Raw genomic sequence first — 23,476 nt, 5'->3', positions numbered from 1 at the left:
CCATGGGCCATAGTTTGCTGAACCCTGGTTTAAATCATACAACAGAGTTTTACCATAAACATAGCGTTAAAATAATATATTCAAGTATTTATTGGTGTACTGTATCTAAATGTCTCCAAATGTAAAATTTAACTTGTTTTAATTATTTTGTGCTCTAACTGAAGGGAGAGATTATCATTCTTTTTTATATGTAGCCTCTAAAATACTGTAGTATAATGGAATACATAATTTTGGAGTCAGCATTTTATGACCCCTCTTTTAGGGCTACTGTGAGCACTAAATGAGGTCAAATATGAAGTCCTAACACAGTATCTAGAACATAGATGACACTTAATAAATGTATGACACCCTTCAATTTTCCAAGCATTTTCACCCATGGCGAGTGAGTGAAATGTAATACCTGGATGCTAACAAATACCTTGTTCTGCCTCTAGATGAAACCTTGATATCTTTTTGGGAGGATTCATCATCTGATTTCATGTCATCTGATGAAGGAGGTTCATGAAGGTTTTCATCTTTTTCTTTGTTTTCAGTCTTGATTTCTGCTGGAACAACAGTTCCAGACTGACTTTGCAAGCCACCTAACAAAGAGGCAAAGAAACATAAATGTCCAGAATTAGAACTAAGACAGTAAAAAGCCTTCTAGATGGTGAATGTTTTTACTTGTTAAGGGACTCTTATGGAAGTCTGAAGATGTAGGATAATATACTATTTAGAGGTAGAAAGAACAGATCCACAAACCTTGGAGAAAATTACTTTTAAAGCATCTGTATTTAAAAGAAGAAGTCTGGGGTGCCTGGGGGGCTCAGTGGGTTAAGCGTCAGACTCCATGCTCAGCAGGGAATCTGCTTGACATTCTCTCTCTCTCTCTCCCCCTCCCTCTCCCCAAAATAAATAAATCCTAAATAATTAGTAAATAAATAAAAGAAAAAGTCTGACCTTGATGGTCACTCTAATGCTTACTTTAAGGCACTATTTAACAACTGAACAAATATGAGAAACTTGATGCAGTTTAGAAACTGACTTCTAAGATGCTGCTAAGATAAAGGAAATAAGCTTTAACATTTTCCCAGATAAACACAATAAAATGGGTCACACGGTTAAATATAACTGGGAAAACTTTACTTTGGTGGTCTTAAAATTAGTAATATATTTGTACTTATAAGCTCTATTATAACATTTATCAGTTTGTTTTTATCAGTTTATTGTTTGTCTCTCCAATTAAATTATAATCTTCTAAATAAAAGCTATTATCACTTGGAGCTCTCAACATACTCAGAAAAATTCTTTACTGCCTCTAAGGACCATAAGGGCTCAGTCATGAAGGGAAGTGATTAGGAAAGAGACATAAAAGAAGCATGAGCAGGTAAGATGACCAGTAAATACTGAACAGTTTGCATGTGGTTCTATCTGTCAATAAATATCTATAATTGGCCCAGCCAAATAGGAAAATTGGAACTAAATACCTACCCTCTATATTCAGTGGTACTACTGTTTGGAATTGCCCCACCTAAGATGACTTTTGGTTCACAGATGTCAATCTGCTTGTAAGAAAGATGACAGTGTTCCAAATGATATCTCTGTATGCATTACTGCTGAGACCAACAATACAGTTACCTCTATAATTTTCTTGTGTTTTGTGGTTCAAGTCTGTGCTTGAAGCAGTGACCGTACTAGACAGGACTGAATGATTGCCATTGAGATTGACAGAGTCTTCTCGATGAGTTCCAACCTAAAGTTTAAAAAGGAAAAAAAAAAGTCAAGACCGCTTAGGGGCAATGATTGTTTAAATTCTTTTAATGGGCTTAATAGAGAAAATGAAATCTATCATTCATCTGAATTTAACAACTTTTTTGGGATGCTACTTTTCTGATTTTTGGATTTCAAAAGACTTGATGGTACCACTGCTTCTGAATCAAAATAAAAAAAAATTCCAACTTTCAAATTTTATATTCCACAGAAGGTTGCTGTGTGACGTGTATGAACTAACAGAGATAAAGCACTCTAGAAGCCATAAAGCACTACACATTATAGCATCTGTTAATAATCCTACATCAATCAATCTGCAAATCTATTCCAAATGCATATTCCATATGTATGAATTTGCATTTAACAAAATATTGCTACACTCCAAGTAATAACAGTATTTATCTATACTTTGCTATACCCTTTTCTCACACACACGTACATAGTTTGTTTTTTCTTCTTCCTTTGCCTCCCTCAAAAATTTTAAAAGAGCTGCAAAAGCAATACAAAATGAAATAAACTTAAAACAAAAGTTCTGCATTGGCAGGCAACAAAAATGACATATTTTTATTGTTTTAGAGAAAAAGAAGGAAAAAGATGAATTATGCTAATTGCATAAATCACAATTACCTTAAAATTAGAAGACATGCAAGTATCACCAAGTATTTTAGCTATAGTTGTATTTTTAGAAAAACTGGTTACAAATGAAGCTTTTTATTAGAACGGTAGCACATGTGTCAACTACAAGATTAAGCCTTTAATTAAGAGGTTTATTGCTTGGAGTTATATATATATAAGAATCACTGTTTTTCAACAAATCCCTCAATCCCAGCAAACTCTTTTGCTTTGGATCCCTCCTGAGTAATTAATTTAGCTTTTATCTTTCATGACTTTGTATGGATTTTACCCTAAGAGGTATAAATACCCCTGTGCAAGTTTATCCTTTGGTTTCCTGTGAACCCAACAAAAGGCACCAAAGCAAAGTTTTAGGCAACAGGCCATTTGGTACTGGACTAGATTAGAAAACATCAGGTTTTTCCACCACTCTTTTAAAGAAATGTCTGCGCTCTGTCCTTACTCTTATCTTTCATGTAGCTTTTCTTTTTAAATTTTTCCAAGGAGGGAGAGTGGCATAGGAGAAGAGAGTAGGAGGGGAGAGAGAGAATCTTAAGCAGGCTCCATGCCCAGCATGGAGCCCAAGGTGGTGTTCCATCTCTCACAACACTGAGATCATGATCTGAGCCAAAATCAAGAGTCACTTAACTGACTGATCCATCCAGGTGGCCCTTTAATGTAATTTTTAAAAATCCACTTAATGTATTCCCTATGTACTTCTAAATTTATTTGAGGATCAGTCATTGCTGAGGATTAGCTGCTTTCTTTGCTTGCTATAAACTACTTAATGATCTAAGGAGAAGGTCAGTTTAAAAATCCCATTTATAAAAATAAATATAATATAAATACAATATATAGCTGCAAAATCTTTGGGACTTTAGGAGCCTAAGCCTATTCTAAAGATAAATACCACCAGAACAATTTTGACTGGCTGAGGAAATCATTGCAGGACAAAGTAAAAGCTAAGATTTCTGTGTTTGTGTTTAGAATGTGAACTTAAAACAAAACTTCCCCTGATCTTTGGTAATATGTGGTAAATTTTGTTCTCACCTACTATTCTGAGCTATCATACCAAGTAACTTAAAAGAAAATAGTCTCTTAAAACTTAAACTTTTAAACATATGTGCATTTACTCTATACTGTATGTGTACAACTCATTTTACAGCTCTGTAAGACAATACTGTTGAATAGTCACAGACTGAATTTCCATCCAACCAATAAGTGATGACGCATCTTCTGAATTCTTAGTTCTTTTTATTTTATTAGTAAAAACAATTCTTTGATTTTCTGAATCATTATCTAAGTAAATCTTAGGGCTTTTGCCTTTCCCTGAAGGAAAATCGATGGTTGATCAATTTGTTTTGGGATATAAACACCAATGAATATTTTCATCTCTTTGGAATATTATAAATTAAGTATTTTTTTGGCTCCCAAAAAGAAAAAAAAATTAAAGCTTTAAAAAAATGGCCTCAGACTAGCAAAAAGCTTGAAGTCTGGAGTTCTTCATGTTAATGAAGTTAGCAGGAACTTTTTTTTTTTTTTTGTAACTTGATTCCCCTTGCAAATGGCCCTCATATATTTTCTGGAGAATTTGACTTTCACAGTTCTTAAAGTTCTATTTAACCCTTGCTCACACTGGCTCCCATGTCCTCCTTTTAATCTGCAGCTACCCATTCAAACAGCTCTGTCCACAGACACAACAGGTGTATAAACAGTTCTTTGTCTGAGCTCAGAGACTGGGCCAGCCAGATAGGACCCTATGTTTAATTGTTCCTCTCGTTAGCATACAGCTGACAGGCTGCTGCTACTGGGGGAGAAGTAGGGGAAGGCAAACCCCTAGGCCTGCTATGCTCTATATTTCAATTATTATGAAGAGCTCTATTTCAGAATAAAAGGCCCATCTCATTAAATGACATCATCCTGCATTCTGAATCTTCACAATCTGTGTATGGCCTTACTTTTGTGGAGCACCCAACAAGGGACCTGTTTTCATTTAATTTGGCCAATAGACTTAGCACCCACAATAGAAAAATGCTAAATCTAATTAGTTGATGAATAAGAGGTCTTGTGAATTAAGAAGCAGACTGGAAAGTACGGAGTATGAATTCCTCTCTGATTCTGAATTCTATTCTAATAATTTGTTCCATTTGTACTGTTCACTGAATACTAATTATTTAAATTAATCAGTATTAATCTACAGACTGATTAAAGGATCTTTATTTTCTGTATGTATTTTGTTTTACCTAAAGAGGGGTTTTAGGCTAGAAATGGTAGAATATGGTGCTTCTTTAATGATACTGCCATAAACATATAACCTATATGGTTTTCAAACTTAAAAAAGTTGCCATTTGGAACAATTCTGAATTAAAAAAAAATGGTATCAAATCTCTTAAAAACCACCATAATGTAGTTTTAATGAAAAAAAAAATTAAACTGCCCACTCAGGAAAAAATTGGTTAGAAAAAGTAAAATACAGTTAAAAATAAACTCCTTCAATTCATCTGAAACCTAGACATGCAATTTCTATGGCATACACCTATACTATAAAATTAAATACTATCTAAATGTAAGGTTAAAACAATTCAAATTTGCTACTTGACAAAAGTGCTAACTTTGAATAAATATTACTTTATTTGCCTTTTAGTCTTTAATAACTTCATCTTATGTCTCTTACAACTATTCTCTATTCTCTAACTGCTTTAAGATTTAGAAAACAGATAAAACATATATTTACATCATTATATAAGAAACTTTAAATCCTACAATTTAACATTATTTATTCTGCTGTCATAAAAAAACACCAGACATCTCCAACCATGGCTTAAACAACAAAAACCCAAATAATTTAAAAAATTAAAAGAAATGGTTGGATTAAATTTCCTTATTATTTATAACAAAGAAATCAAAAGACCGTATGGATAAGTTTTGTATCATAAATAAGGAACTTTTTAAGATTTCCATCAAGCTTCCATTAATACAAAAAGCTTCTCATATAACTTAGTATGAAACTGAAATCACTCTTAGAGGAATGAGTACTTTCTGTTAAAGATAAAAGTGGTATCATGAGCTATCTACACAGCCATAAACAGATATGACATACAATAACTTTTATACTGTTGAGACCTCTTAATAATGCCCAAGTAAAATGAACAATTCTAGTCCTTTTTGGTATTTTTTCCAGTTTATTCCAAGAGTTTATTCTTACACTAAGTAAGTGGCAGCAAAACTGAAGTCGGTTGTTGACATTTTAATAGTTCCCAAAATCCTGACTTTAAAATTTGAAAGTATACCAATCATATCCTAGAGTAAGACTATCTGACAAAAAAGTCTCAAGTTTTATATTTGCATTCAGCAAATATGAAGAAATCATCAAAAATATTGAAAGGGAATATGAAATTAAGTAAATGAAAATATTAATCCTATTAAAAAATAAGAGCAAATATTAAAACTCTATCAGGCTGGCTATACTAATTATATTTTAAAAAGCAGGAATTATTTATTTCTTAGTTTCTTTGACACAGTAATCTTTCTAAGAATTTAATTTTTATGTGTATTAGATAGTTAAAATAATGTTAAAAGCTTTCTGTAGTTGAAACCTCATTTAATTCTAAACTTTGAGGCTGGTCAAGTTCAGTTGAAAGTAACAGTCAAAATACAGTCTTTTGTTTTTGGCTTCTATTAACGTATGTTTCTCGCAGTTGGTAGTCTTATCTCCTTGGTGTGAAATATAAAAATCTTCTTCTGGAATACCAATTATTTCATCTATAAGACAAGAAGATGGCTCTTTCAAAAATCAATACTATCAGCTATGGATGACTATTACTGACATAATCTTCTTACAATCGAAAACAATGTAAAGAAAGTTTATCAGCAACTAAGTTACTTCCCTGACCAAGGGACACTATTTTGATTAAACCTGTCTACGTAGCCTGTTATGACAAGCAATCTTGATAGCATTGCAGGCTGAGAGCTGGGCTCTCTGTACCACTTTTTTCTTTTTTTTTTTTTTTTAAAGATTTTATTTATTTATTTGACAGAATCACAAGTAGGCAGAGAGGCAGGCAGAGAGAGAGGAGGAAGCAGGCTCCCCGCTGAGCAGAGAGCCAGACGCGGGGCTTGATCCCAGGACCCTGGGATCATGACCTGAGCCGAGAGCAGAGGCGCTAACCCACTGAGCCACCCAGGCGCCCCTGTACCACTTTTTTTCTTGACATCAACTCTTACTCTCCCAAACCGATTTCATTAAAAAAAAAAAAAAAAAAAAAAGCAAGCAGTTATAAGTCTCCAAGAAAAAGAAGAAAACTTGCTAACCCTCGTTACCTGCATTGGGAAGCTAATTTATGCTGTAATTGAAAAACTGGCAAGGTGTGAACTGTTGGGTTAAATCTGGTCCTGGGTTTTTGTTTTTTTTTTATAAATTAAGGCACTCTTTGGTAAATGAAGTTTTAGTGGAACACAGCCACACCCATTTGATTTCATAATGTCTCTGGCTGCTTTCATGCTACAATGTCAGAGTTTAAGTAGTTGTTGACAGAGGCCATATAGCTTGCAAAGCTGAAAATATTTACTATCTGGCCTTTTTAAAAAAAGATTTTATTTATTTATTCGACAGACAGAGATCACAAGTAGGCTGAGAGGCAGGCAGAGAGAGGAGGAAGCAGGCTCCCTGCTGAGTAGAGAGCCCGATGCAGGGGCTCAATCCGAAGACCTGAGCCGAAGGCAGAGGCTTTAAACCCACTGAGCCACCCAGGCACCCCTATCTGGCCTTTTACAGAAGAATGCTGATCCCTCTTCTAAATGCTAGGAAAGAAAGCAATATCATATTTAAAACCTGCAATTAGGATAGTGACCTACAGTAAAGTCCCATGAGAACAAAAATTTTATTTGAATGTTTTGTGGAATTCCGGAAATGGTATTAATTAGAATAATTCTATTTTCTGCAGAAAATAAAAGGAATGATAAAAATTACATACATACTTTAGAGAGAAGCTGACCTTACAAATTCTATATGGAGATACAGAACTGTTTATAAACTGATATTTCTGTGGTTACTTTGTGATTTTGGCCACGTAACTTCCATTTTTAGAAACCTTTAAAACAAATACTAATTTATGTTAATATAAAGGAAAAGTATAAAAACTACCAGAAAGTCAAACAGGACCAAAAAGGAAAAGTGATTTGAGAATGTAAAATTGTGTGATTTCTTAGTTATCATCAGTTAGAATACAGAGGGGCAGGAGGGAATAATAAAAGCAGGAGATTAATTCTTGGAGATGGCTGGCAATAGCTAAACCACATACCTCCCAATAATATGAAAAGAGTTGATTTCATACAGGTGGGTACTGGGCGTGTAAGCAGGGGGCTCCTGGCACTACTGATGTCCTCAGATAGCTGAAGAGCTGCCAGGATAAGAATCCTCCTCAACCAGATGCCTAAGACTTAGCTGGGAGAGTCCCTGGCTGACAATGAGCTTCATTTCATTCTATCCTTGGATCTTTTTGCTGAAATTGAGAACTGAGGACTCAGAGCTAAACTGTTCATTTCAGAAGGATGGGAGATGGACAGTAAATCACCTGACAGTTTCAGATTTTTTTTGTCAGTTAATAAATTTTATATTTTGAGGGTAAGCCTGGCAGAAACATCTGTGGATCCACCTCCACTACTGACTGAGTCTGGATGGGATGGATCGAGCAGACGATGTCTGGCAGATTTTCACCAGCTCCACGTCTTGAAAAAGGCCAGAACTGGAGAGAGGACCTTGGTAGACATACTGAGCAACAGCGTGGGCTTAGCTGCTTTAGCACTGTGGCTCAGACCAAGTCAGATGTACCTCCTAATGAGAAGACTTTTTCTGAACTACTTCTTTTTTTCCTTTTAAAAGGATATTTCTGGCAGCCTTTTTGTCGATGCTCTGAAGTAGGCAGCATATTCCTAAAGGATGTAACAGAAGCTACTTTTTAAATTAAAAGCTTCAGGGTAATATCTAATGAAACAATCTTTCCCTCCAAAAGTCCTTCTAAAATGCACTAGATTTCTACATGGCTTTGGAGGACTGGATTTTGAAAAGTCTCTTTCCAACTCACATCCAAAGTTCATAAAAACGACCTCCAGAAGACAGAAGTTTTTATACAAACTTGACATTTAATTGGGAGAAGCCAGAGATATATCAAACATTATATAGGAGCAGTGAACTATTAAGAGGGAAGAATCAAAAGACAATTAAGAGGTGAAGGAATAACATCAAATATTGCAGTTCAGGCAAACCTGGGATTTAAGTATATTTAATTTTTAAGTTATTCTTGTAAAGAAGGATAAGCACTTATTTCAACAAAACAATTATTTGACATTCTACATTTATATTTACAACAATGCTATCTTATTATACTACTGATATTATTTTACTATTACTACTAACAGTGATAATACCCCCTCCTATTTCTATGACTTTCATAATTTTAAATGTTTCCACATTTTATTAGCTTACTGAATGCAACAAAAATTTAGAAGGAGCCTGAATTTTCAAGTTTCCGACGTTGAAAAAAAAAACACAAACCCCGAACTGGTTGGTAAGATATGCAGACATCTAATGTTACTTACGCTGCCGAAAACACTGTACTCAGGAAACTAGGCAGCCGTGTTTGATGTTTACTTCAGCTGCTCCAAAATGAATATAAATGGCTGTCTGACATGTGAATGTGAAAATCTGGAACCAATCCTGTTTTATAGAACACAAGCCTTCAGCATTTGGGGCACCTAATTATTTTGGTGATAGGTGAATTTTACCCTTGATCACATGGCTTACAGCTAGAAATCTGTTTCATAGGGGAATATTTCATAGCATGCAATAAATCCTAAAAATAATGCTATAAACATTCAAACACACGGCATCAGTTAAATTGCAGGTTCAAAAAGAGCTTCATTCCTTTCAAAGACAATCTGGATAAAGAATAACATAGGACATGCAAAAAAATTTTTGATTTGCTGAAGAATTTTACTTTTTTCTCTCTAAAGAATTATTATGTTTTTAAAAAGATGGATTGAATTATCTTATTCTCTTCAGAAATTAATTGAATATTTTTTCCTTTCATTGTCATTTAAATTACAGCTATTCTTAAAACTATTCCATATTTTCTTCATTTGGTAATAAAGCTTAAATTTGGAGTGGTACAAATAATTTCACATTCCTTCTGCCTTTGAAGGCTGGTTCTGAATTATAACAAACAGCCAGACCCCTTAAAATTCAGTCTTGCTTTACTGTTTTTTGCTCTTCAGACTTCCTACACACTATTTCAAGGCAAAACTGTTCTGGCCACACATCTGGGAAGAAAAAATCTAAGTTTAAGCTAAAATGAACTTGCAGAGAGTTTAGCTCTTTGCACATGATTGTAGCAGGACTTTAAGGGCCAACGCTTTGCCAATGACCCTGTCCGATAAGTCCTTTTTAAAAAAGGACTCTCTCTATGGGGCGCCTGGGTGGCTCAGTGGGTTGAGCCTCTGCCTTCGGCTCAGGTCATGATCTCAGGGTCCTGGGATCGAGCCCTGCATCGGGCTCTCTGCTCCACAGGGAGCCTGCTTCCTCCTCTCTCTCTCTGCCTGCCTGTCTGCCTGTTTGTGATCTCTGTCAAATAAATAAATAAAATCTTAAAAAAATAAAAAAGGACTCTCTCTTCCAAAGATTTCATGAAAAATATTTAGGACTATAGGCATTAGTGGTCATTACAAAAGAGATGAGCACTATTTTACCATTGAAGCAGATCGACTGCTTGTAACAAGGCTTGATCCACCATAGTTTGAATTGAGGCTTCCAATTGGTGCATTCTGGGATGGTCCCAATAAACTGTGTATATCACTGTGACCAGCAGGCAAACTGGTGGACGGTCCCACAGCATGGTTCCGCAGCACATGGATAGCATCATCCAGTCTGTCTAAACGATCCTCCATTCGAGACTGCTGTACGGATTGAAAAAAGACATGGAGGTTACCGCTGGTATCTGTTAAATTATTAAACCGCTATGTTTCCTACTTTGGGATATATGGAAGACAGCAAGTAAAATGTACTATCATGTAGCTTCAAAAGCAACTACCTGTACTACAATCAAGAATCAAAGCAAGGATATTTGCTGACTATGCAAAATTAACAATGCTTCAGAAACAAATCACTGCTTCATAAAAATCTATTTACCAATCTACCATGAGGCTATTTCTTTTAGCTTCCTACAGAAGATGAAGACTATTCTGCTGTGTCTGATAATTACAGGTGATAAAAACGATAACCTAGACTTTAATACTGATCTTTCAAATGCGGGCAATTTAGGGAAGGGTCCTCAAATTCATCAAGTTTAAGCTGAAATTTTGTTTTAAGTGAACAAAGCATACCTATCTGAAATGGTGAACACATCCAAATATGCTCTTTCACAAAACTGAGGAAATGATATTGTCTGTGGATACACACATGCCCCATACACAAACATATTAGAATTTTAAAAATCAAAAGCACATGCCAGTAGAGCTCTTTTAAAAGGAATCATTCTCAATAATATGAAAGAACAAAAGTCTATTCTTATATACTGTACAAAAACGAAAATGGTCATTGTTTGATTTTAAAAGACTTTGGAGTCTGTACAGGCTTGAAGAGTTTAAATGGATAATAGGAAGTATAATTAACTGAAACACAAAAAAGGCACCATCTAAAAGAAATAGTACCTCACAGACATCCTTTAAGAAGGACATTGCATCTTGCAAATGCTCGTGAAGTTGCTGCTCAACTCGATTTTTCTGGCAAAGTCAAGACAGAACAGGAGGCAAAGCACAGGTTAAGATTAACTCCAAAAGAGATGAGGAAATAGCTGATGTGCATGTCAGCATAACATGTTAGTAAAGTTAACGCGGAGACCTGCAAGATCTACTTGTATTAAGGTATGAGAAGGCTGGGATTTAACAGCAAAGTTATAAGGTTAGCATCTAAACAGCACACATTGCTTATATTTGCTTGTAAAATATGAGAGAAGAAGACTTTCCTTTCAATTGTTCTGTTAGTCACAGAAAAAGAACTTTTCTATTTGCAACCTGGAATTATTGAATGATAGCATGACTTAGCATTCCATCAAGTTATCCTCATTTTGTTTTTATAATCCTTTGTAATTCTGTGGTAAGCATTGAAAAGGAACAGCAGTTAATATTCTACCACAAATTCTTCATGCTCAATACCTAGACAGGCTCTTTTATTCTACTGCTTTATTCATTTCATTAAATAACATTTTTGCTTTTACAATGAACATGATACATTAAAAAAAAAAAAGAAAACATGGGAAATAACACTTTTCATGACAAATATAACTGATACTACATTTTAAAATTTTAATAGAAATGTAATAAACCATATACAGAATAGTCACATAAGAAAGAATAAAATATGCCATTTTCCCCTGCTGGACCAACTTTCTTGCTTTTACTTGGTCTCTGTGCTTTTTTGTTTTTTTGTTTCCTCTTATAGGTAAACATAAAAGTATAGAAGAACTGAACTCTAGATTTATCAAAGGAGCAAAAATCCTGTAACTTTATTTTAATACCAGCTGTCCTGAGACCAGAAGCCTGAGGTCCCAAAGAACAGATGGCAAAAGGCACACCCAATGTATCTTATATTGTTAAACTACATCAGGCCATTTGTTACCAAAGAATTTGTGTGTAATGCTATCCTACTGTTTTTTCACTGTTACTCAAGATTTACTGAAAAAATGCACCCACGCTATCAGATAAAAGTGACCCATATATTCCTAAGAGGCTCTTACCAGGGAGTGGAGTGAATTTTCATAGCTTGGGGATGAAGGAGCTTGACCTCCAGGTCTGGGCCACTGACTGGTACCTGTTAAAACAAAACACAAAAGCACATATAGGTAGCTTGGTTAACTCAACGATCTTGATAATGTTCTGAAAGAAACAGTAACAATGTTCTATAGCTATATATAAACTTATGTAAGCATTTTTTTTCAGTCTTCAATGTAGTATTGGCTACTTATAATCCCAATACATTAAAAACATTTTTTTCATTATTAATACAACAATGTAGGGAGTTGAAAAAAAAACTATACTTTTAAAAATACTTTTAAAAATTTTGTATTAGTTATTATTAACTACTTCTGTTATTTTATAACAAAAAAAAGCAGGAACAGACCCACAAATACAGAGTACTGATGGTTGCGAGAGGAAAGATGGGGGGAAGGAAAAAGTGGGTGAAAAAGTGGGAATTATAGGCTTCCACTTATGGAATGAATAAGTCATGGGATGAAAAGTATAGCATAGAGAATCCAGTCAATGGTATTGTAATAGTATTGTATGGTGACAGATGGTAGCTACACTTGCACTGAGCATAGCAAAATATATAGAGTTGTTGAATCAATATGTTGTACACCTAAAATTAATGTAACATTGTGTGTCAACTATACTTCAAAAAACAAAATCAAACAAACAAAAAGCCCCCAAATTACTTTTATGTTTGCATATCTTCAGACTTTACCCGTTAGCACACATTATCTTGAGAAAATGTACTTAAAATATACGTAATTTAAAATTCTATTCTTTGGGGGTGCCTGGGTGGCTCAGTGGGTTAAAAGCCTCTGCCTTTGGCTCAGGTCATGATCCCAGGGTCCTGGGATCGAACCCCGCATCAGGCTCTCTGCTCAGCGGAGAGCCTGCTTCCTCCTCTCTCCCTGCCTGCCTCTCCCTACCTATGATCTCTGTCTGTAAAATAAATAAATTAAAAAAAAAGTTCTGTTCCTCCCCACCCATGGCTTTACATAATCTTTATGATAGTGTTATTAATGACTATGTTACTATCCACCTGATTTTCTAGATCATAATTTATTTAACCACCATTATTACCTCACTATTGGATGTTTTGGCTGCTTGCAGTTAGCTATCACGAAAAATATTACTATACTGTGAATGGTAAACACTGTTATTTTCTTTTTGGGAACATGTCTTGAGGATAAATGGCATTTCTTTCTTTCTTTCTTTCTTTTTTTAAACTAGAGCCCAGCATGGAGCTTGAATTCATGACCCTGAGATCAAGATCTGAGCTGAAATCAGGAGTCAGATACTTAGGGGCGCCTGGGTGGCTCAGTGGGTTAAGCCTCTGCCTTAGGCTCAGGTCATGATTTCAGTCTCCTGGGATGGAGCCCCACATTGGGCTCTCTGCTCAGCAGGGGGCCTGCTTCCCCCACCCCCGCCTGCCTCTCTGCCTACTTGTGATCTCTCTCTCTGTCAAATAAGTAAATAAAATATTAAAAAAAAAAAAAAAGTCAGATGCTTAACTGATTTAGACACCTAGGCACCCCAAGGCTAAAAAGCATTGCCGAGTTAAAAGGTGTAAATATATTTATGATCCTTAAGTCACAGAGCCAAACTGCTTTCTAAAGTGTCTTACTAATTTGTGCCATTAAATTATACACAAATGCACCAATTTCAAATGACTGCAAATACATTTAGGATTATCTATTAAACATTTTCCCAGTATAATTTACACTAAATTTGGAAAATGTCATTATGAGACTTGTTAAATGTTTACCCTTCAACTTTAGAAAGGTAGCAATATAATAACATAAAGAGAAAGAAGTTCAGAGTAGGAAAAAAAAAAACGATTAAAAAAATGAAAGGGTTAATTCATCCATGTGTTGGGGAGAATGCAGTCTTTAAATGGTCATGCCAAAATAGCTTAAAAAATGAAAAAGAACACAATTGATCAAAAATCCTATTTTCATGACTGTGCATTTAGAAATAAATTATTTACAGAAAGTAACAAAAACCATTCACTTAAATACATATTTTTGTTCTTAATAAAAGCTTCATTGACAACCGTAGTTATATTAGAAATCCGAAGATGGAGAACTCAAAGGTTACTTAATATGTCTCATTTACTGCTAACTGAAGTTGTTTTTTTTTTTTTAAAGATTTTATTTATTTATTTGACAGAGAGAGAGAGAGAGAGAGATCACAAGTAGGCAGAGAGGCAGGCAGAGAGAGAGGGGGAAGCAGGCTCCCCGCTGAGCAGAGAACCCGATGCGGGGCTCGGTCCCAGGACCCTGAGATCATGACCTGAGCTGAAGGCAGAGGCCCAACGCACTGAGCCACCCAGGTGCCCCTGCTAACTTTAGTTTTAACCTATGTTCCATCAAGCCTATTGTTGCAGATTATTTGCTACATTTAGGAAGGACTGAAAACTTATGATAAATTATAACTATTATAGTTCACTTTAGCTGAGTAACCTAGTAATTGTATTCACATCAATCATATGTATTTTGCAAGTTGAAAAGTTGGATACATAGATTCTTAACCTGACTGTATTTCACAATTATATGCATACTGTTGTGATTACATAGAGAAAATTTAGACACTAATATTGTAAGAAAAAACATGTTAATATACTTCATCAGCTAACAGTTTTTTTTTTTTAACTTGTAAGCATATCACAATATTTTGAGGACAATTAAAGGTTTCCTCCTAGACATACAAAGGTAATCCTAATTCAACTACACAAATTATGGACAATCCAAAGTTGTGCATTGGAACAGAAGCTTGTGAACTAATTTATATAACAAGTAGAATTCAGCAGCCATTATTGTGTTCCAAGCACTGATGTAGAACTATGAATTTTATGTGAATAAGAGGTTAATCATAATCCATTCTGAAAAAGACTTTACCTTGAAAGTAGTTTCTTTTGATATTTACAATATTTTATTTTCAAACATTTTGCTCCATCTTTCCCATTTCCCTTTGGGTGACTGGCCTGTAACAGGACACTAATCATCAAATTATTTAACCTGTATGGGATATTAATACAGGTTTTATGTTTAAACACCTCAGGATTGTTAGCATGCATCTGCTTGGCAAAAGAGGCATTTTTTGTGGTTCTTCAACGGGTTTAGTGTTGAGGAATGAGATGTGCAAAGAGTTACTTAGGTAAGAAATCACCTACACTCATTATTTTTTGATAATGATATGAAGAAACCATGCTAAGGTCTATATCCAAAATGTAATTCATTAAACTGGAAAAATACACACACTCAAACCTGTTTTGCTTTTATTATAGATGGGGCTGCACCACTGTGACACACTTGGTTAAAATAGAGTACTAACATGCTTAAATCATTGATACCTGCTTGAACTTCCTAGAAATGCCAAGTTATAGTTGATGGGTGGAGCTCCTTGCACCCCAGTTGTCTTTCCAAAAATTCATGCTATTGTCCCAAAGGGAACGAATGGATAGAGTTAGTTCAGTAGAAGTTAATCCTATAGCTGATGTTGGCATCTCTGTCTCTCTCTAGCCTGTAATCATCAACTGTAGCATTATTACACACATATGGAAGAGGATAGGGTTATTTCCTGCCTTCCTTCCCTGTCACCTGGTATCTGGTATAGAAACATGTACTGACTTGGGGCTTATCCCTTCCTTCTACTAGATAAGCACAAGCTTTCAACTGTTTTTGTAGTTAACAATTTCTATAATTACCTGGGCCTTTAAGGGATCACCCCAAAGAGTTAGTTCTTATTCAAGAAGGATTGTAATAAACATACCTGCTATTAAAATTTAGTGACCATTTCCAAAAAACAAGGTAGCTAAGTGATTAGAATAGGAGAATGGAATTATCTGGCTAGAAAATGTGGATAGGCTTCTTTGATCACTAAATCTAAGATCCACCTAGTGTTTCTGATCTGTTCTCATTCTGAGTGGAACTTAGAGTTAACTAGTTAATAACTTAGAGACTAGATACCAACATAGTGAACGGCTGAAAGAAATTCTTAAAAGACCATTCATCACGCATTTTCTTATTTTTTTTTTTTAACTTGCTTCTCTTTGTAATCTTACCTTAAACTCAAACTTTCACGAGAGCCCTCATACTTGGAAAAGGTTGGATAATCCTTAATGTAGCACTGAGTGCTTTGCTTTCCATAATCTGGCTCCAGCCAACCTTTCCATCTGAGTGCATCACACTTCCATATGTGAAGAGTTCATAATCAGTCATGCCCATGACTCTGGATGAAGAAGTCACGCGCTTTCAAACATCTAGATCTTTGTTACACTCTTCTCTTTGGACCTAGACTCTTCCTGCTCTTTTTAAAGTCTTGCTCTCTTCATGAAGTTTATTCCGACCACTCGAGCTCAGAGTGAATTCTGATGGCTGTATTTTTATGTGTTTATCTTTTATTTTCTCAGCTAAACTGAAAACATGCGGACATCAGATAAATGCCTAATACCAGGCACACTGACAGATGATAAAAATAATTATCTCATTGATTAAACTAGACAAAACTAAGGAATCTTTTCTTCCTCCTCTTTCCTTCCTCTTTATTTCTATTGTAAATATTCTCAAGATTGCTACTGAGCATGGCAATTATTAAACCTTTATTTATTTATATTCTAGAAGGAGGTAAAGAAAGGCAAAACAAGGTTTTGCTTGTCTGCTTTCCAAGTTCCATTAGTAAACATACCCTTTTAAATATTTGTGTTGGTTCCCAAATGGCAACTGTAATAGACATAGTCATCTCTTCTAACTTGCTGCCAGAGTCCTAATTTTGTTCAGAAGGTGGATGGGGTATCTGTCCTTTCCTGGTGTGAACCAGAAAAAAGTAACTCTATTCTTAGCTTTTGGGGTAAATCCTGATGTCTAAGATAACCATGGTGGTCCCATTTCTGTTTAGAGCAGGTGTTAGGGGCCCAATGCTGGCCAAGACTCATGACGGCCAATCTGTTGAAGAAGCTTCTGAAAAAGATTCTTAAAATACAAGGAAAAGATGGTCTTTTTCTTCTACTGAACACTGTTTTGGCCACATATGGTACCTTGAACTACTGAACTTACCACCAGCCTGAGGAAGACCTGCAAAGCAGTAGAGCAGGAGCTCTGACATACTAGGGTCCAGGAACCTGCCCTGCCATGGGCTTCTTGTTGTACAAGATAAGCAATCCCCTCATTATTTAATTAAAGCCAGTCAAGACAAGAGTTTCTCTTCCTTTCAGCCTAAAGCATCCTGACTGATACAGTATCACCACCTTCGAAGTTCCTCATAAGCCATGCTCTAGGCAGATATACATGTTCTTGGCCTGAAAATTTCCTAAGGAAAATAAGTGGAATTTAAATTAGAATGATGGTTGCCTTAGAAGATGCCTGTGTGGCTCTTTGCCTGTGTATCTATCCTCAAAGGCCTGGGCCAGTCTGACTGATGCTCAGGCATAGAGAAAAGGGCAAGCATAGAGAGCACACAGTGGGGTACAGAATTTTTTACTTTAGATAACAGGCCACTACAACATAAGGTACCAAATAATTTCGACATATTGTAATAGAAGCTCTGGTTTGCTCCATCTTTTTCATTTTTCCTTCAGCTGTGAGTAATTTATCACATTGTGCTTTCCTTTTTCCTTCTCCCTTTTACATTGCTGTCAATTTAGGGTGTGTGTATATGTATGTGTGTGGTAACAGGATGGAAATACTAGATACAGGAGATGGGAGAGATACACTTAAAATCAGTCTTTGATGTGCTGTTTCAGTAGGAATATATGAAAGAAAGAAAGAATTTTTCTTTGATTATGACTGCTGAATTGAGAAGGAAGCCTATTAGTACCTTCATTACACACTTCAACAGACCACAGATATTTATTAATCAACTGAATTAAAGAGGGGAGAAGGATATTACCTATTAAACACCAAATAAAGATGGAGGAGGAAATTTGAGATTTTACTTTGATCCATGATTTTTTTGAAAAATGTCTAAGTCTCTGATTCTCCATTTTAGTGATGTCCCCTCATAAATGCTGAACTCTGCTGCCTGACCTCCCTCCCAGTATTAATGAAAACCAAAGGACACTTCTACAGCTTACTTTTGGCAGAGGAGATGAGGAGGTGGGAACACATAGTAAGGACCGATATTCTCATCTCGGATGAGAAAGGGGAACAGGCTGTGGCAAAAATGACACTGATAATTTCAGTAAAACTGTGCCAGAAGGGTGAGTAGGGTTAAAGTTACATCATTCTTCCTGTAATTTCAGCTCTCCGTTAAATAACAACTTTAAGTCAATGGGTCTTTCATAGTCCTGACTATGTGGGGAACAGCTGTTCAACTTTTACTAGACAGCTGAAGCCATGGTGTCTGAGAAAGTGGCAGAACCCACTAAGAGCTGAGAGCAGCTGCCAGCAGTTCATCATCTCCACACTGGAATGCTTCTCAGCAGAGTCACAAAGCTGATACACAAAGCACAGGTGATAGCCAGGGCCCTGATATACCAGAAACCTTCAACAATGCAAAAAGGTTTAACAACAACAACAAAGCCACATGGACTTAATTAATGACTTGATCAGAAAAAGAGAATCAGGGGCACCTGGGTGGCTCAGTGGGTTCAAGCCTCTGCCTCGGGCTCAGGTCATAATCCCAGGGTCCTGGGGTCGAGCCCCGTATCAGGCTCTCTGCAAAGCAGCGAGTCTGCTTCCCTTCCTCTTTCTCTGCCTGCCCCTCTGCCTACTTGTGATCTCTGTCTGTCAAATAAATAAATAAAATCTTAAAAAAAAAAAAAAAAAGCCCTTCTTTACCTCTTCCTGCTTTAAAAAAAAAGAAAAAGAAAAAGAGAATCAATTCTGAGGTCAACTGGTGGAGGAATAAGGCAATTTTTACCCAGTTGCCTAATGTCTTTTCCTCAGAACTAATGTATGTCCTCTTTAGCATGTTTTTTTCTCAAACACTGTTCAGAAAAACATATAACAGGTTTTAAAATTATAGCTTAATAAATATTAAACCTTTTCTTATGATTTTATTTATTCCTAGTATCTAAAAATTCCTATTTACAATAGTAACAATTGTACCTCAACAAATTCATACTGTAGGAGAGTAACTGGAACTTGTTAGAGCAAATGTGGAAAAAACAGGAAAAATAAATCTGAACTGCCTATCTAACTCTACTAACAATATTTATCCACATTTATAGACACTTCTTTTCCTTAGCAAAAAGCTACATTATTATGAATAACTTAGTGAATCTGAAAATAAAGACAAACTAGTAGAAACTTACTCATTTCTGAGTCTTACACATGGTACAAGGAAAAGGCAGAGAACAAGAAAGAAGTTACATGTACTTCTAAATACGGTAATTCTGTTTACTTTCTATGTTACCTTACCAAAAATTTTGATTTATCTCCTTCTCTATTTTGCTTTCATCCCAATTGTCAGCCTTTTTACCCTGTTACAACAATTATTCTTAGAAATTATACCGAATTAAGAATCAGAAAAGAGTAACTCAAAACTAGCAAATATTTCATTATTCAAAATGAACAAGATGCTATTTACATATTTTCTCAAAATTCAGATAATTTTTCATAAATTTTTACTAGATTTTACTGGAAAATAAACAAAGTTCAAATATTTCAAAGCAGCCCCATACACAAGTCAGTAGTTAAAACAGAAGCCTACCTGTGAGAGGTGATGGTGATCCAACCGGTGTTGATGGATTTGATGGAAAACTACTGCTGGTATGGTCAGGAGAATAAATCTAACCAGAAAACAAAACATACATGTATCAATATGTGATAACAATAAAAATGGAAATCCATTTGCATGGAGTTATTCTTATAATCTAAGCTGCCATCCCTAAAACTCAGAGTGAAGAACTGGTTTCATCAATTTAGGACTATTCATTACCTGAAAGATATATACAGTTTTAAAACTAGGATTAAAAGATATCTTATATATTCTAGGGGCACCTAGCTGGCTCAATCAGTAGAGTGTGTGACTCTCATGAGTTTGAGCCCCCACTGGACACGAGAACACTTAAAAAAAGTATCGCATATAATAATGAGAGGAATAAAACAGATTATATCTATTTATTATCCCAACTGAAAATTATTTAGGTTTCTGTTACAACAAAAAAGAGAAGTGACTATAGAGTTAACACATCTAATAAACAATTTTTCTTCGATGCCTGGGTGGCTCGTTTTAAGGTTAAGCATCTGCCTTCAGCTCAGGTCGTGATCCCAAGGCCCTAGGATCCAGCCCCGAATCGGGGCTCCCTGATCAGTGGAGAGCCTGCTTCTCCCTCTCTCTGCTGCTCCCCCTGCTGTGTGCTCTATGTGTCAAATAAATAAATAAAATCTTAAAAAAAAAAACAATCTAACAATCTTTCTTAAATATATCATCCAAATAAATGGTATTCATTAAAAATAATTATCTCAGGAAACTATTATCTTTTGACAGCAGTCTTTAAAAACAGTTTTAAAAGCCAAAGAAAGTAATTTTTTAGAATAGATATTCTTTATTTCTCATTCATTAAGTTCTCAGTTTGATCAACTACATTTTTGCCAAATTTAGCTTTAAATGATGTATCATATAAAATCAAACTTGCTACCAAAGGGTATTTTGTCACTCTTGAGGAAAGTGGAAGAAACCCTAAAGTCCTTCCAAAAATGTTCCCAAAATGTTTGCGGATTCCGCCTCCTAAGAGGTCCACTTTATTCATTCATTGAGAGAAAGCATGCAGGTACAGGAAGGGGGGTGAGGGGCAGATGGAGAGAGAGAATCTTAAGCAGACTCCATGTCCAGCATGGAGCCCCATGTGATATCGATGTGGGCTTGATCTCACTACCCTGAGATCATGATCTGAACTGAAATCAAGAGTTGGATGCTTAATCCATTGAACCATCCAGGCATCCCTAATGGGATCCACTTTATTTTTTTTTTTAAGATTTTATTTATTTATTTGACAGAGAGAGATCACAAGTAGGAGACAGGCAGGCAGAGAGAGAGAGAGAGAGAGAGAGAGAGAGAGGGGGGAGGAAGCAGGCTCTCCGCTGAGCAGAGAGCCTGATGCAGGGATTGATCCCAGGACCCTGGGATCATGACCTGAGCCGAAGGCAGAGGCTTTTAATTCATTGAGCCACCCAGGCGCCCCTGGGATCCACTTTAAAGAGTATAACAACATCTGGATGCATAAATTTTGGTATTTTGGCTAAAAGTTTTGTTGTAGTATTTTGTATTTATTTCATATTACTAAAAAAATAGTGACAGAGAATAGGGACAAGTTTACTTAATTAACCATTAAATATTTTAAAAATCTCTTTAATCCAAGTACTAAGGGTCCCTAGGAAGTTTTCCCTAGGAAATTCTATTTCTATTCTATAACAAGCATAATAAACCATCTTCACATCTTAGCACTTAACTTAGGCGGACAAATCAACTTATGAGGACGAACTGTGGTCAAACATTTTAAAAAGGAAAACTACTTGTGGGTGAAAGGAGTCCTCCAACAGAAATACCCTTGTTCTGTATAAGCTTAGATCTCTAATGAATTTAAAGAGGCCCAAATTATGGCAAACAAGGGGGTCTCAGCATTGGTTTTAAAGACAGCATAATATGCTGAAAAAGCCAGATACTGGGACAGGCTCATGAAAAACAAAATTCAACAAGTCATGATCATTAAACATAACAGCTTTTATTTTTTAAAAAGAAGAAAGCACTAAGTGAATTGCAAGCGGCCAGAAGGCCTATTTTCCTTTGACTGCAAATGGATATACCTACCTCAAAGAAAATACACTAATTTGTATAATGTTACTAAATTCTAATTGTAAATGCCTTTAATCACGAACTCTCTCCAAACGGCCAGATCTAGAAGTTGTATATTCAAGTTAAAAAGCCATTTTGTGAAGGCAAAAGTATAGAGACTTCAAAAGATGTTATGGAAGGACTTAGTAACAGGGAGGGTAGTATTATTAAGATCCATACTGTTGGTCTTACAGTTGTTACCTTGGAAAAAATCAGGATGCACATGTGAAAATTAGCTAAAGGACATATTTTTAGGAATAACTTATGCTAACTTTTTTTTTTTAAAGATTTTATTTATTTATTTGACAGAGACAGAGTGAGAGAGGGAACACAAGCAGGGAGAGTGGGAGAAGAAGAAGATGGCTCCCGCTGTGCAGGGAGCCTGATGCGGGACTCAGTCCCAGGACTCTGAGATCATGACCTGAGCTGAAGGCAGACACTTTAACCAACTGAGCCACCCAGGCGCCCCCTGATGCTAACTTTGATGAAATATGTTTTAACTATAATACTGGTAACAGAGGGAAGAGTTGATACATGGAGAGTGGGTGGATGAGCAGTGAGAAAAGTTTCAGTTTCATGCAAAACTTTAGCATCAAGTAGACCAACTTGCTGTAAAGATCAACAGCATTAAAGGCCTGGAGAAACAGTGCTGCTTCTGTCATACCCTCCTGGTTTTGTTTCTTCATAGTGTTTACACTGATCCTTAACTGTAGAAACTTGTTCATTTGTTTTATCTGTCTCTTACCTTTTCTCCCAATAGAATGTATGCTCCAGAAGAGCTAAGACTTTGTCTTATTCAGACAAAATCTGAATTATACAAGATTTGCAGTATTCAGATTCTACAATAGTGAAGGTAAATATACACTTGTTGAAAGAATGATTATTATTCTTGTGAGAAGTTACTGTTTGAGTATTTATTTTAAATCACTGGATATAATACTTAGGCTCCATTTCTCTTTCACCCTTCCAGTTTTTTAATGTAGGTTTCCCTCAGAGCTCTAGTCTCAGTTTTCTTTTCTATCTACCTGTGTTTTATCCCTTAGTAATATCATTTCTGAAAGTATCAACTATGACAGCTCTATGAATGACTACTAAGTTGACATTTCTATGTGCATACTGGTTGCTGGACCTCTCCAAGTGGACATATGGTTTCACCTCAAGCTCAATATGCGAAGACAAACTTTGCATCACTGCCCCAAGCTTCCTGTCCTTCCCATCTCTACTCTTCTGTTTCCTCTACTTCAGCACCAGCATTCTCATGGTTACCAAATCCACTCTCTCTCCCCCGCCCCTACTGCCCTCCTCTAGCCTTCCCACCACAGACTCTAATACCTGCAATTCTCTATGTTTCTGGAATAGGAACACATCTTTCTCACCGCTCTGACACTACTTTAAACCTTTAGTAGAACTTATGAATGGATCATTTAAGCCTTTATATTTCTAGTTACTCCCTGCTCCCTTTACCCCATATATAATTGCCTGAGCTACTGTCCCCAACCAGTTCTCAACAGTCAAATCCCACGAAGTACTTCCTGTTACCTAC

At 35.9% G+C, this 23,476-nt stretch overlaps 1 protein-coding gene across 3 annotated transcripts in view; it reads right to left on the bottom strand.

The window, feature by feature from the left end:
* TCF12 (transcription factor 12) overlaps positions 1 to 23,476 on the bottom strand; it is a 378,601-nt gene that overhangs the window by 17,065 nt on the left and 338,060 nt on the right. For 2 of the 3 annotated variants that reach the window (XM_080807423.1, XM_080807424.1), the window contains 5 exons: positions 19,810 to 19,888; positions 12,150 to 12,223; positions 10,105 to 10,311; positions 1,618 to 1,732; positions 419 to 581 (listed from right to left, as the gene is read on the bottom strand). In XM_080807423.1, coding sequence (XP_080663549.1) covers positions 419 to 581; positions 1,618 to 1,732; positions 10,105 to 10,311; positions 12,150 to 12,223; positions 19,810 to 19,888 — 638 coding nt within the window. Of the gene's footprint in view, positions 1 to 418; positions 582 to 1,617; positions 1,733 to 10,104; positions 10,312 to 11,064; positions 11,137 to 12,149; positions 12,224 to 19,809; positions 19,889 to 23,476 lie in introns of all 3 variants that reach the window. The other variant, XM_080807422.1, reaches the window with a different exon arrangement.

Source organism: Martes martes (genome assembly GCF_963455335.1).
Source record: "Martes martes genome assembly, chromosome: 7".
Classification (NCBI taxonomy): domain Eukaryota; kingdom Metazoa; phylum Chordata; class Mammalia; order Carnivora; family Mustelidae; genus Martes; species Martes martes.
Note: the sequence above shows the minus strand (reverse complement) of the source record. Positions and strands in the feature narration are given on the sequence as shown.